General features: G+C 48.7%; 1 protein-coding gene across 3 annotated transcripts in view; it reads right to left on the bottom strand.

Moving 5' to 3' along the window:
- The window catches only part of DYNC2H1 (dynein cytoplasmic 2 heavy chain 1), a 1,021,614-nt gene that overhangs the window by 951,640 nt on the left and 56,085 nt on the right, over nucleotides 1-13,889 (bottom strand). For all 3 annotated transcript variants that reach the window (XM_063951545.1, XM_063951543.1, XM_063951544.1), the window contains exon 6: nucleotides 7,873-8,105. In XM_063951545.1, coding sequence (XP_063807615.1) covers nucleotides 7,873-8,105 — 233 coding nt within the window. The remainder of the gene's footprint in view (nucleotides 1-7,872; nucleotides 8,106-13,889) is intronic.

Below are 13,889 nucleotides of genomic sequence, written 5' to 3'. Positions count from 1 at the left end.
AAACCAATGGGATTTGAGAAAATCCAAAACTACATTAAGATCCCACGGAGCCACTGGGGGCACAACCGGGGGCTGTATATGTAGTACTCCTTTTACAAAAGTCTGGACTTCAGGAACTGAAGCCAATTCTTTCTGGAAGAAAATCGACAGGGCCGAAATTTGAACCTTAATGGACCCTAATTTGAGGCCCATAGACAATCCTGTTTGCAGGAAATGTAGGAATCGACCCAGTTGAAATTCCTCCGTCGGGGCCTTCCTGGCCTCACACCACGCAACATATTTTCTCCAAATGCGGTGATAATGTTGTGCAGTCACCTCCTTCCTGGCTTTTACCAGGGTAGGGATGACCTCTTCCGGAATGCCTTTTTCCCTTAGAATTCGGCGTTCAACCGCCATGCCGTCAAACGCAGCCGCGGTAAGTCTTGGAATAGACACGGTCCCTGCTGAAGCAGGTCCCGTCTTAGAGGTAGAGGCCACGGATCTTCCGTGAGCATCTCCTGAAGTTCCGGGTACCAAGTTCTTCTTGGCCAATCCGGAGCCACGAGTATCGTTCTTACTCCCCTTTGCCGTATAATTCTCAGTACTTTTGGTATGAGAGGCAGAGGAGGAAACACATACACTGACTGGAACACCCACGGTGTTACCAGAGCGTCCACAGCTATTGCCTGAGGGTCTCTTGACCTGGCGCAATACCTGTCCAGTTTTTTGTTGAGGCGGGACGCCATCATATCCACCTTTGGTTTTTCCCAACGGTTCACAATCATGTGGAAGACTTCTGGATGAAGTCCCCACTCTCCCGGGTGTAGATCGTGTCTGCTGAGGAAGTCCGCTTCCCAGTTGTCCACTCCCGGAATGAACACTGCTGACAGTGCTATCACATGATCTTCCGCCCAGCGAAGAATCCTTGCAGCTTCTGCCATTGCCCTCCTGCTTCTTGTGCCGCCCTGTCTGTTTACGTGGGCGACTGCCGTGATGTTGTCCGACTGGATCAACACCGGCTGACCCTGAAGCAGGGGTTTTGCCAGGTTTAGAGCATTGTAAATCGCTCTTAGCTCCAGTATCTTTATGTGAAGAGACATCTCCAGGCTTGACCACACTCCCTGGAAGTTTCTTCCCTGTGTGACCGCTCCCCAGCCTCTCAGACTGGCATCCGTGGTCACCAGGACCCAGTCCTGTATGCCGAATCTGCGGCCCTCTAACAGATGAGCACTCTGCAACCACCACAGAAGAGACACCCTTGTCCGTGGAGACAAAGTTATCCGCTGATGCATCTGCAGATGCGATCCGGACCATTTGTCCAGCAGATCCCACTGAAAAGTTCGTGCGTGGAATCTGCCGAATGGAATCGCTTCGTAAGAAGCCACCATTTTTCCCAGGACTCTTGTGCATTGATGCACAGACACTTTTCCTGGTTTTAGGAGGTTCCTGACAAGTTCGGATAACTCCCTGGCTTTCTCCTTCGGAAGAAACACCTTTTTCTGAACCGTGTCCAGAATCATTCCCAGGAACAGCAGACGTGTCGTCGGGGTCAATTGAGATTTTGGAAAATTCAGAATCCACCCGTGCTGTTGCAGCACTACTTGGGTTAGTGCTACTACGTCCTCCAGCTGTTCTCTGGACCTTGCCCTTATCAGGAGATCGTCCAAGTAAGGGATAATTAATACGCCTTTTCTTCGCAGAAGAAACATCATTTCGGCCATTACCTTGGTAAAGACCCGAGGTGCCGTGGACAATCCAAACGGCAGCGTCTGAAACTGATAATGACAGTTTTGCACCACGAACCTGAGGTACCCTTGATGTGAAGGGCAAATTGGGACATGCAGGTAAGCATCCTTGATGTCCAGGGACACCATAAAGTCCCCTTCTTCCAGATTCGCTATCACTGCTCTGAGTGACTCCATCTTGAACTTGAATTTTTGTATGTACAGGTTCAAAGATTTCAGATTTAGAATAGGTCTTACCGAGCCGTCCGGCTTCGGTACCACAAATAGTGTGGAATAATACCCCTTTCCCTGTTGTAGGAGGGGTACCTTGACTATCACCTGCTGAGAATACAGCTTGTGAATGGCTTCCAATACTGTCGCCCTGTCTGAGGGAGACGTTGGCAGAGCAGACTTTAGGAACCGGCGAGGGGGAGTCTTCTCGAATTCCAACCTGTAACCCTGAGATACTACCTGCAGGATCCAGGGGTCCACCTGTGAGTGAGCCCACTGTGCGCTGAAATTCTTGAGTCGACCCCCCACCGCCCCTGAGTCCGCTTGTAAAGCCCCAACGTCATGCTGAGGGCTTTGCAGAAGCCGGGGAGGGCTTCTGCTCCTGGGAGGGAGCTGCTTGGTGCACTCTTACCCTTTCCTTTGCCTCGGGGCAGATATGACTGTCCTTTTGCCCGCTTGTTCTTATAGGAACGAAAGGACTGCGGCTGAAAAGACGGTGTCTTTTTCTGTTGGGAGGGGACCTGAGGTAAAAAGGTGGATTTCCCGGCTGTTGCCGTGGCCACCAAATCCGATAGACCGACCCCAAATAATTCCTCCCCTTTATACGGCAATACTTCCATATGCCGTTTGGAATCCGCATCACCTGACCACTGTCGCGTCCATAAACTTCTTCTGGCAGATATGGACATCGCACTTACTCTCGATGCCAGAGTGCAAATATCCCTCTGAGCATCTCGCATATAAAGAAAAGCATCCTTTAATTGCTCTATAGTCAATAAAATACTGTCCCTATCCAGGGTATCAATATTTTCAGTCAGGGAATCCGACCAAACCACCCCAGCACTGCACATCCATGCTGAGGCGATGGCTGGTCGCAGTATAACACCAGTATGAGTGTATATACTTTTCAGGGTAGTTTCCAGCCTCCTATCAGCTGGATCCTTGAGGGCGGCCGCTTCAGGAGACGGTAACGCCACTTGTTTTGATAAGCGTGTGAGTGCCTTATCCACCCTAGGGGGTGTTTCCCAGCGCGCCCTAACCTCTGGCGGGAAAGGATATAATGCCAATAACTTCTTTGAAATTAGCAGTTTTCTATCGGGGTTAACCCACGCTTCATCACACACTTCATTCAATTCCTCTGATTCAGGAAAAACTACAGGTAGTTTTTTTTCAGACCCCACATAATACCCCTTTTTGTGGTACTTGCAGTATCAGAGATATGCAAAGCCTCCTTCATTGCCGTGATCATATAACGTGTGGACCTACTGGAAAATACGTTTGCTTCTTCACCGTCGACACTAGATTCGGTGTCCGTGTCTGGGTCTGTGTCGACCGACTGAGGTAAAGGGCGTTTTACAGCCCCTGACGGAGTCTGAGACGCCTGGACAGGTACTAACTGGTTTGCCGGCCGTCTCATGTCGTCAACTGATTTTTGTAACGTGCTGACATTATCACGTAATTCCATAAACAAAGCCATCCATTCCGGTGTCGACTCCCTAGGGGGTGACATCACCATTACCGGCAATTGCTCCGCCTCCACACCAACATCGTCCTCATACATGTCGACACACACGTACCGACACACAGCAGACACACAGGGAATGCTCTTATCGAAGACAGGACCCCACTAGCCCTTTGGGGAGACAGAGGGAGAGTTTGCCAGCACACACCCAAGCGCTATAAATATATAGGAACAACCCTACAGAAGTGTTGTTTCCTTTATAGCAGCTTAATATATCAATATCGCCAAAAAAGTGCCCCCCCTCTCTGTTTTTTTACCCTGTTTCTGTAGTGCAGTGCAGGGGAGAGTCCTGGGAGCCTTCCTCGCAGCGGAGCTGTGCAGGAAAATGGCGCTGTGTGCTGAGGAGATAGGCCCCGCCCCCTATTTCGGCGGGCTCTTCTCCCGGTGTTTGTGAGACCTGGCAGGGGTTAAATACATCCATATAGCCCCAGGGGCTATATGTGATGTATTTTTAGCCAGAACAAGGTATTATCATTGCTGCCCAGGGCGCCCCCCACCAGCGCCCTGCACCCTCAGTGACCGCTGGTGTGAAGTGTGCTGACAACAATGGCGCACAGCTGCAGTGCTGTGCGCTACCTCATGAAGACTGAAAAGTCTTCTGCCGCCGGTTTCTGGACCTCTTCACTTTTCGGCATCTGCAAGGGGGTCGGCGGCGCGGCTCCGGGACCGGACTCCATGGCTGGGCCCGTGTTCGATCCCTCTGGAGCTAATGGTGTCCAGTAGCCTAAGAAGCCAATCCATCCTGCACGCAGGTGAGTTCACTTCTTCTCCCCTAAGTCCCTCGTTGCAGTGAGCCTGTTGCCAGCAGGACTCACTGAAAATAAAAAACCTAATAACTTTTTCTAAGCAGCTCTTTAGGAGAGCCACCTAGATTGCACCCTGCTCGGACGGGCACAAAAACCTAACTGAGGCTTGGAGGAGGGTCATAGGGGGAGGAGCCAGTGCACACCACCTAGTCCTAAAGCTTTTATTTTTGTGCCCTGTCTCCTGCGGAGCCGCTAATCCCCATGGTCCTGACGGAGTCCCAGCATCCACTAGGACGTCAGAGAAACAAACATTGTTTGATACCTGATATTGTGTATTCGGGTGTCTGCCGGCCGCCTACCGGAGCCTGCCCAGCTCATCTGAGACTGGACCATTTCGTCATTGGCGTCGAACCCCGATGGACTTGACGTGTCCGCCTCCTTTACCTGCAGTACCAGACGAACTGCTGTATAATGCACCTGGATATTCTGAGACACTGGTTCAGACTCCACAGAAAACAGACATCATCAGTATTGTAACCTGGAAGGTTAGTTAGCAAGGTTCCTTTAGAAACCTGGAGAGGTGAAATGACGTACAAGGTCTCTGGTTAATAGTGACATTACCTGTATAATCTGAACTGTTCAAACAGGAGTGTTCTGCAGGTGCGTGGAGGGCTAAGCAGATGGCTCCACCGCATACTTCACACCTAAGAGGGAATTCTTTGACTATCCCAGGTGAGACCAACGAAAGGAGAAAAGGTGGGTTAAATAAACACAGCCCTATGTAAGGTCTGCACTATAATGTGTAGTGACCAACACGATTCAAATAAACTTTCTGGAGCAGCGGAGACCTGAACCAGTAGCGCTGCGCTGTGGGACAGGAGTCTTAGCCCTAGGCTATAGGAGCTCCCCTTAAAGTTTTTCAAACCCTGGTCCCCCTGTACAGATACCCGCTACTAGCATACTGAGCAGCAGCGCTATTTGTCTGATGCCTTACACACATTTCTCAAATTACAAATAGCATTAGTAACTAGTGACACCAAGGAATAATAAAGGGAAGGCAACACCTCGCCCTGTATGTAGTGTACCGCTAATTTAGGTGCACCAGATGTTTCTCGGAGGTTCCGCTGGCTTTTCAAAATGGTGACCAGACTGCGAGAAAAGATGGGGGAAAATGTTATGTGGTAAGAAGGTCTTTTGTTATTAGAAAACATTGCGGAAATGGTTTGTTTTATCCTAAGGATGTATGTGGACACATCTGTACAAACTACACACAGCTAGGGCCACGGTGGGAACCAAACCCACGACCTCCAATGCCGCGAGGCAGCAATGCCAACCACTACACCATCCGCACTGCCCTATATACGGTATTGTATGCATATATCTATATACATACCTCCACACATATACATATCTATCTATATATCTATATATCTATATATATATATATATATATATATATATATATATATATCTATATCTATATCTATCTATATCTATATCTATATATATATATATATATACACACACCCACAGTGAATCCAACCGTGTATGTGAACCCACTAGGGTAGATAAATACTGTGCCTGTGTAAATACTGTCTATTTGAACCTAATAGTATTTGTAGGGTAAAGCACAGTAGATTTTTAATCAGTAATGAGATGAGCCCCAGCTCCTGTAATAGAGCAGGCTCCATGTATGAAATGTCTGGCAGAGGACTCTCCTGCCGGGAGGAATGGCTGACAAAGTCAGATATTACCAATATGTCAGCAACTCCCTGCACAGAAACACTAAAAACCCCCCTGAGACAGGATTTGTGCCTAGAGGCAGTGAACGCTGCGATCCGCCGCCGGGAGCCCGCTGAGCAAAGTGGGAATAGCCTTCACCCCCACATCCTACCTTTATCCTCCCTGAACAGCCCGGAGAGGGAAGGGAGCTTGCAGCGGCCGGGGAGCGGTATGACAGTGAAGCGGCGGTCCTGCAGCGGCCGGGGGACGGAGAGCGCTTAACCCGTCGAACAGAGCGGGAGTTAGCTCCGCCCCCCCCCCCCGCTTCGGCGCCAAATTCAAACCTGCTCTACAGTAAGCGGGAAGCGCCCTGTATCTCCCCGTCCGCTTGTATGCTGCGGCCGGGGAGCGGACAGTCCATTACACAACACTGACATAAGATAAAGGCGGCAACTATAAAAGGCAACCAGCCTTGTAACTTACATTTCACTGTTCTGTATCCCCCGGCTGCCTTCTGCTGCAGCCGGGTAGTGAAAAGCGCTGAGCCCGTCTACAGAGCGGGCTGAAGCTCCGCCCCCCATATAATGGCGCCAAGTTCAAATTAGTAAGCGCCTTTGATGCACTCCAGCCTTCTATGACTGGAGATACATATGTTGAAAACTGAATCTGTAAAAGCATACATCAGTCTGGAGGGGGGGATGTTTGTACTCACCACTTTAGGCGTACTCTGTTCGACCCCGCGGCCCCGACACGCGCCGCACGCAGCGGTGTCCGGCCGGAATCCTTTGTGATGGAGTGGCTCCGACACGCGCCGCACGCAGCGGTGTCCGGCCACATTTGATACTCACCGCTGCCCTGCTGCCGGAATCTTCTGCTGGATGGAGTGGCCGCGACACGCGCCGCACGCAGCGGTGTCCGCCAACTCAGGAGAGCTCAGTGTCTCCCTCAGCCTGGGCCCATCCCGAGCCGCACGCAGCTGCGATGGGACCCCGCCGGCAGCTCCCGCGGTGCAGACTGGCAGTGGCAGAGCTGCCAGTCTGTGTGTGTAAGTAAGAAAAAATAAAATAATAAAGAAAAAAGAAAAATTCTTCAGCTAAACCCAAGTGAACCAGCTCACATCGGGCACTAACTAAGACTGGCTTGGAGGGGAGATAGTAGGGGAGGAGCTAGCCACAGTGTGAGAATTTTAAAGTGCCAGCTCCCAATTACTGCCTACTATTTCCCCATTGTAACTACGCTCCAGCGGCCCCTAGTGGATGAAGGAGAAATATTAAAATCTTTTTTTTTTTTTTTTTTTAAAGCCATGTAGACATTTTCATATGTCGACCATTTTCAGGCGTCGACCATGTGTCCATGTCGACCAATAGTGGTCGACCGAATGACTGTCGACCATCCAAACGGATACAGCCCAGATACCTCAGAACAATACATCCAAACCACCACACTACGCTGTGTGCATGACAGAACAATAATTAAGGGTCCTACAGTATTTTTTCAGGATGTTTAAAATCTCTACCATACTTATAGTGTTTTGTGCATTTCCAGTGTTCAAGCTTATAAATTTAACTGGATAAAACTTAGAAATAATTCCCTGTGTGGTCATCTTAACAGCCCGAGGTGGGATATAGTGGGGCATAAAATAGTTACAAATAAAGTATATTTTATTGTACTAGATAGGAATGGGCTTCACAAGCAGGGGGACCTGGGCTTCACAAACCGGGAAACCTGGGCTTCACAAATGAGGGGGGGGGGGGGCTGAGCTTCACAAGCGAAGGAGGAAAGTACATTAATTAGCAACAGCTGTAAAGTAGTTGATTTATTTGGGAAAGCATAAACAATACTAAAAGCAAACACCATAGAGAGTGGAAGACCAACTTAAAGACACATAGAGATATGGTGAGAGAAGACTAAAGAGGAAAGCAACACACACAGTACAACAATAAAATACCTCTTCCAGCCGTTTCCCAAGTTTCTGAAGAGGTTCTGGGGAGTATTGATCATTCTTCCAAGGGTGTGGAGTGTACCGCCGCCAAAGCTGTCCGGTCAGGTGTTCACAAGCGGACGTCCACTGCTCACAGACCGTGATGCCCGCTCGCAGGCTCTCCTTTACTGTGGGGAATGGGTCTGTCCAAAGACTCAACCTGCCAAGGTTCTTCTGAACACTACGACCTAGTGCGTACCCTGAAGCACAGACAAGAGTAGCAGAACAAGGGGGATAAATAATGGCGACAAGCAGGAGATCGGCAGCAGTATCTGGTGCCAGTATAGAGACGCAGATAACATGCAGCATAAAACACTAACAGTGTTGGCAGTATAACAGTACACATGCCGCCGTACCAGAATGCTTACACTTATACCGGCCACACCAATACAACGCTTTAGGATGCATTTAATGTTGTCGGTATAAAGCATACACCGCCAACAATATGAATATCGATATGCGTACAAAATAAGGATAGGACAACATGTGTAGTTTAAATGGACACAGTGCCACCAAAGCTTACACTCTACCATTGGGATGATTTTTTTATTATTTTAATCGGAATGCAGACATTGCTGATATAGGGAAGAAAACAGATGCATTTATAAAATAAGAAGCAGGCCTGGATAACCTGTAGCTCTCCAGCTCTTGTGAAACTACATATTCCAGCATGCCTTGATACAGGTTTAGTATTGCCTAAAAGAAATAATGTGGCAGTGCATGCTGGGATGTGTAGTTTTACAACATCTGGAGAGCTACAGGTTGGCAAAGCCTGATATTAAGCATTAACCAGAAATATGTAACAGAGGGGCAGATGTATTAAGCCTGGAGAAGTGATAAAGCAGTGATAAGTGGAAGGTGATAACGTACCAGCCAATCAGCTCCTAACTGTCATTTTTTAAACCACGTAATGATTGGCTGGTGCGTTATCACCTTCCACTTATCACTGCTTTATCACTTCTCCAGGCTCAATATATCTGCCCAAGAAACTAGAAGAAAAGCCAGACACGTTTCAGTCTATAGACAGCCCAGAATAATTTTAAGATAATGATTTTAAAAATAAATAAATATATATATATATATATATATATATATATATATATATATACATACAGTCTATGGGTCAGATATTGGAGACTGGCGTTTGAAGTGTCTGCACATGATGTAATAACATAAATGGAAACTAGGGCCAGTATTTACTAAAAATCCAAGTTTTGTCAATTTGTGGGTTTTTTTCTAAGTCCCAATCCGGGAATTCACTAAGCAGAAAACTCGGCAGTGTCTGGTCTATTTGTAATGGTTTGATTGGCAAAGTTCAGAAATACGAATGAATAGACCATCGGTCAAACGCGGCTGTTATTTCATACAATACGGGCATTCACTATTCATTCGTATTTGGGTGTTAGTCTCTGAGTGCGGGTCTGTTTTTTTTCGATTCGTTAAAAAAAGCAGCAAAAAAATAGACCTGCTTTTTCCAGTCGAGTTTGGATAACCATGCACGGATCAGTGAGATCTGTGCATGGTTATCTATGGGAAAGGGTCTGTTTAGTGTAAAAACAGAAAAATTAATTGCGTGGGTCCCCCCTCCTAAGCATAACCAGCCTCGTGCTCTTTGAGCCGGTCCTGGTTGACAAAATATGGGCAAAAAAATGACAGGGGTTCCCCCATATTTCATCAACCAGCACCGGGCTCTGCGCCTGGTCCTGGTTCCAAAAATACGGGGAACAAAAAGCGTAGGGGTCCCCCGTATTTTTTAAACCAGCACCGGGCTCCACTAGCCAGGTACATAATGCCACAGCCGGGGGACACTTTTATACTGGTCCCTGCGGCCCTGGCATTACATACGCAACTAGCCACCCCTGGCCGGGGTACCCTGGAGGAGTGGGAACCCCTTAAATCAAGGGGTCCCCTCCAGCCACCCAAGGGCCAGGGGTGAAGCCCGAGGCTGTCCCCCCCATCCAAGGGCGGCGGATGGGGGGCTGATAGACATGTGTAAAAAATGTGAATATTGTTTTTAGTAGCAGTACTACAAGTCCCAGCAAGCCTCCCCCGCAAGCTGGTAATGGAGAACCACAAGTACCAGCATGCGGTGGAAAACCTGGCCCGCTGGGACCTGTAGTACTACAACTAAAAAAATACCCCCAAAAAAACAGGACACACACACCGTGAAAGTATAAGTTTATTACATACATGCACACCTCCATACATACATACTTACCTATGTTCCCACGAGGCTCGGTCCTCTTCTCCATGTAGAATCCTTGGGGGACCTGTGAACAAAATTATACTCACATAATCCAGTGTAGATTGTGTCCAAAGTATAATCCACGTACTTGGCAAAACAAAAAAACGGAAACCCGACCACGCACTGAAAGGGGTCCCATGTTTACACATGGGACCCCTTTCCCCGACTGCCAGGACCCCCCCTGACTCCTATCAAAGAGGGTCCCTTCAGCCAATCAGGGAGCGCCACGTCGTGGCACTCTCCTGATTGGCTGTGTGCTCCTGTAGTGTCTGTGAGGCAGCACACGGCAGAGATACAATGTAGCGCCTATGCGCTCCATTGTAGCCAATGGTGGGAACTTTGCGGTCAGCGGTTGACCGAAAGTAACCTCACCGCTGACCGCAAAATTGCTGGTTGATGAAATATGGGGGAACCCCTGTCATTTTTTTGCCCATATTTTGTCAACCAGGACCGGCTCAAAGAGCCCGAGGCTGGTTGAGCTTAGGAGGGTGGACCCCACACAATTTTTTTCTGATTTTTAACGACTTTAAACACCTTTTTAAGGTACACAATGAAGCCCTGCACAGATCTCACAGATCCGGCCGGGATTACTTGTGTTTTGTCAGGCAGTGTTTTACTCATCACTCCCGTAAAACACTGCCTTACATTACGAATCACATCGACATCGGAAAATACGAATTGGGAAAAGTCGGCAGCATAGTGAATGATCGTATCAGGATTCAAAAAGTTGCAATAAAATGCACCCGATACCATTCGAGTTCAAACACCCTTCAAAACGGCAAAAACACGAATCTTTGTAAATATACCCTAGGAGTCTGATAATATTAAAGGATGAAAAGCTGTAATGCAGGCAAAAAATAAGAATTTACTCACCGGTAATTCTATTTCTCGTAGTCCGTAGTGGATGCTGGGAACTCCGTAAGGGCCATGGGGAATAGAAGGGCTCCGCAGGAGACTGGGCACTCTAAGAAAGAATTAGGACTACTGGTGTGCACTGGCTCCTCCCTCTATGCCCCTCCTCCAGACCTCAGTTAGGGAAACTTTGCCCGGAAGAGCTGACACAACAAGGAAAGGATTTGGAATCCCGGGTAAGACTCATACCAGCCACACCAATCACACCGTACAACTCGTGATACTATACCCAGTTAACAGTATGAATAACAACTGAGCCTCACTAACAGATGGCTCAGAACAATAACCCTTTAGTTAGGCAATAACTATATACAAGTATTGCAGACAATCCGCACTTGGGATGGGCGCCCAGCATCCACTACGGACTACGAGAAAAAGAATTACCGGTGAGTAAATTCTTATTTTCTCGGACGTCTTAGTGGATGCTGGGAACTCCGTAAGGACCATGGGGATTATACCAAAGCTCCCAAACGGGCGGGAGAGTGCGGATGACTCTGCAGCACCGAATGAGCAAACTCAAGGTCCTCCTCAGCCAGGGTATCAAACTTGTAGAATTTTGCAAACGTGTTTTATCCCGACCAGGTAGCAGCTCGGCAAAGTTGTAAAGCCGAGACCCCTCGGGGAGCCGCCCAAGAAGAGCCCACCTTCCTCGTGGAATGGGCTTTTACTGATTTAGGATGCGGCAGTCCAGCCGCAGAATGTGCAAGTTGAATCGTGGAGCAGATCCAGCGAGCAATAGTCTGCTTAGAAGCAGGAGCACCCAGCTTGTTGGGTGCATGCAGGATAAACAGCGAGTCAGTCTTTCTGACTCTAGCCATCCTGGAAACATATATTTTCAAGGCCCGGACTACGTCCAGCAACTTGGAAGCCTCCAAGTCCCGAGTAGCCGCAGGCACCACAATAGGTTGGTTCAAATGAAACGCTGATACCACCTTAGGGAGGAATTGGGGACGAGTCCTCAATTCTGCTCTGTCCATATGGAAGATCAGATAGGGGCTTTTACAGGACAAAGCCGCCAATTCTGACACCCGCCTAGCCGAAGCCAAGGCCAAAAGCATGACCACTTTCCACGTGAGATATTTTAATTCCACGGTCTGAAGTGGCTCAAACCAATGTGATTTTAGGAAATCCAACACAACGTTGAAATCCCAAGGTGCCACTGGGGGCACAAAAGGGGGCTGAATATGCAGCACTCCCTTAACAAACGTCTGAACTTCAGGCAGTGAAGCCAGTTCTTTTGGAAAGAAAATAGACAGGGCCGAAATCTGGACTTTAATGGATCCCAAATTTTAGGCCCATAGTCACTCCTGACTGTAGGAAGTGCAGAAATAGACCCAGCTGAAATTCTTCTGTGGGGGCCTTCATAGCCTCACACCAAGCAACATATTTTCGCCATATGCGGTGATAATGTTTTGCTGTCACATCTTTCCTAGCTTTTATCAGCGTAGGAATGACTTCAACCGGAATGCCCTTTTCCATCAGGATCCGGCGTTCAACCGCCATGCCGTCAAACGCAGCCGCGGTAAGTCTTGGAACAGACAGGGCCCCTGCTGTAGCAGGTCCTGTCTGAGAGGCAGAGGCCAGGGGTCCTCTGAGATCATTTCTTGTAGTTCCGGGTACCAAGTCCTTCTTGGCCAATCCGGAACGATGAGTATAGTTCTTACTCCTCTCTTTCTTATTATCCTCATCACCATAAACCGACTGGTACACCCACGGTGTCACTAGAGCGTCCACAGCTATTGCCTGAGGGTCCCTTGACTTGGCGCAATATTTTTTTAGCTTTTTGTTGAGGCGGGACGCCATCATGTCCACCTGTGGCCTTTCCCAACGATTTACAATCATTTGGAAGACTTCTGGATGAAGTCCCCACTCTCCCGGGTGGAGGTCGTGCCTGCTGAGGAAGTCTGCTTCCCAGTTGTCCACTCCCGGAATGAACACTGCTGACAGTGCTATCACGTGATTTTCCGCCCATCGGAGAATCCTTGTGGCTTCTGCCATCGCCATCCTGCTTCTTGTGCCGCCCTGTCGGTTTACATGGGCGACCGCCGTGATGTTGTCTGACTGAATCAGGACCAGCTGGTTTTGAAGCAGGGGTCTTGCCCGACTTAGGGCATTGTAAATGGCCCTTAGTTCCAGAATATTTATGTGTAGGGAAGTCTCCTGACTCGACCATTGTCCTTGGAAGTTTCTTCCCTGGGTGACTGCCTCCCAGCCTCGGAGGCTTGCATCCGTGGTCACCAGGACCCAGTCCTGTATGCCGAATCTGCGGCCTTCTAGAAGATGAGCACTCTGCAGCCACCACAGCAGAGACACCCTGGCCCTCGGGGACAGGGTGATCAGCCGATGCATCTGAAGATGCGATCCGGACCACTTGTCTAACAGATCCCACCGAAAGATCCTTGCATGGAACCTGCCGAATGGAATTGCCTCGTAAGAAGCTACCATCTTTCCCAGGACTCGCGTGCAGTGATGCACCGACACCTGTTTTGGTTTCAGGAGGTGTCTGACCAGAGATGACAACTCCTTGGCCTTCTCCTCCGGGAGAAACACCTTCTTCTGTTCTGTGTCCAGAATCATACCCAGAAACAGCAGACGCGTCGTAGGAACCAGCTGCGACTTTGGAATATTCAGAATCCAGCCGTGCTGTTGTAGCATTTCCTGAGATAGTGCTACTCCGACCAACAACTGCTCCCTGGACCTCGCCTTTATAAGGAGATCGTCCAAGTATGGGATAATTATAACTCCCTTCTTTCGAAGGAGTATCATCATTTCAGCCATTACCTTGGTAAATACCCTCGGTGCCGTGGACAGACCAAACGGCAACGTC

Source organism: Pseudophryne corroboree, chromosome 2 (assembly GCF_028390025.1).
Source record: "Pseudophryne corroboree isolate aPseCor3 chromosome 2, aPseCor3.hap2, whole genome shotgun sequence".
In the NCBI taxonomy this organism is placed as follows: Eukaryota; Metazoa; Chordata; class Amphibia; order Anura; family Myobatrachidae; genus Pseudophryne; species Pseudophryne corroboree.
The sequence above is the reverse complement of the archived record's forward strand: the minus strand, read 5'-3'. Positions and strand labels throughout refer to the sequence as shown.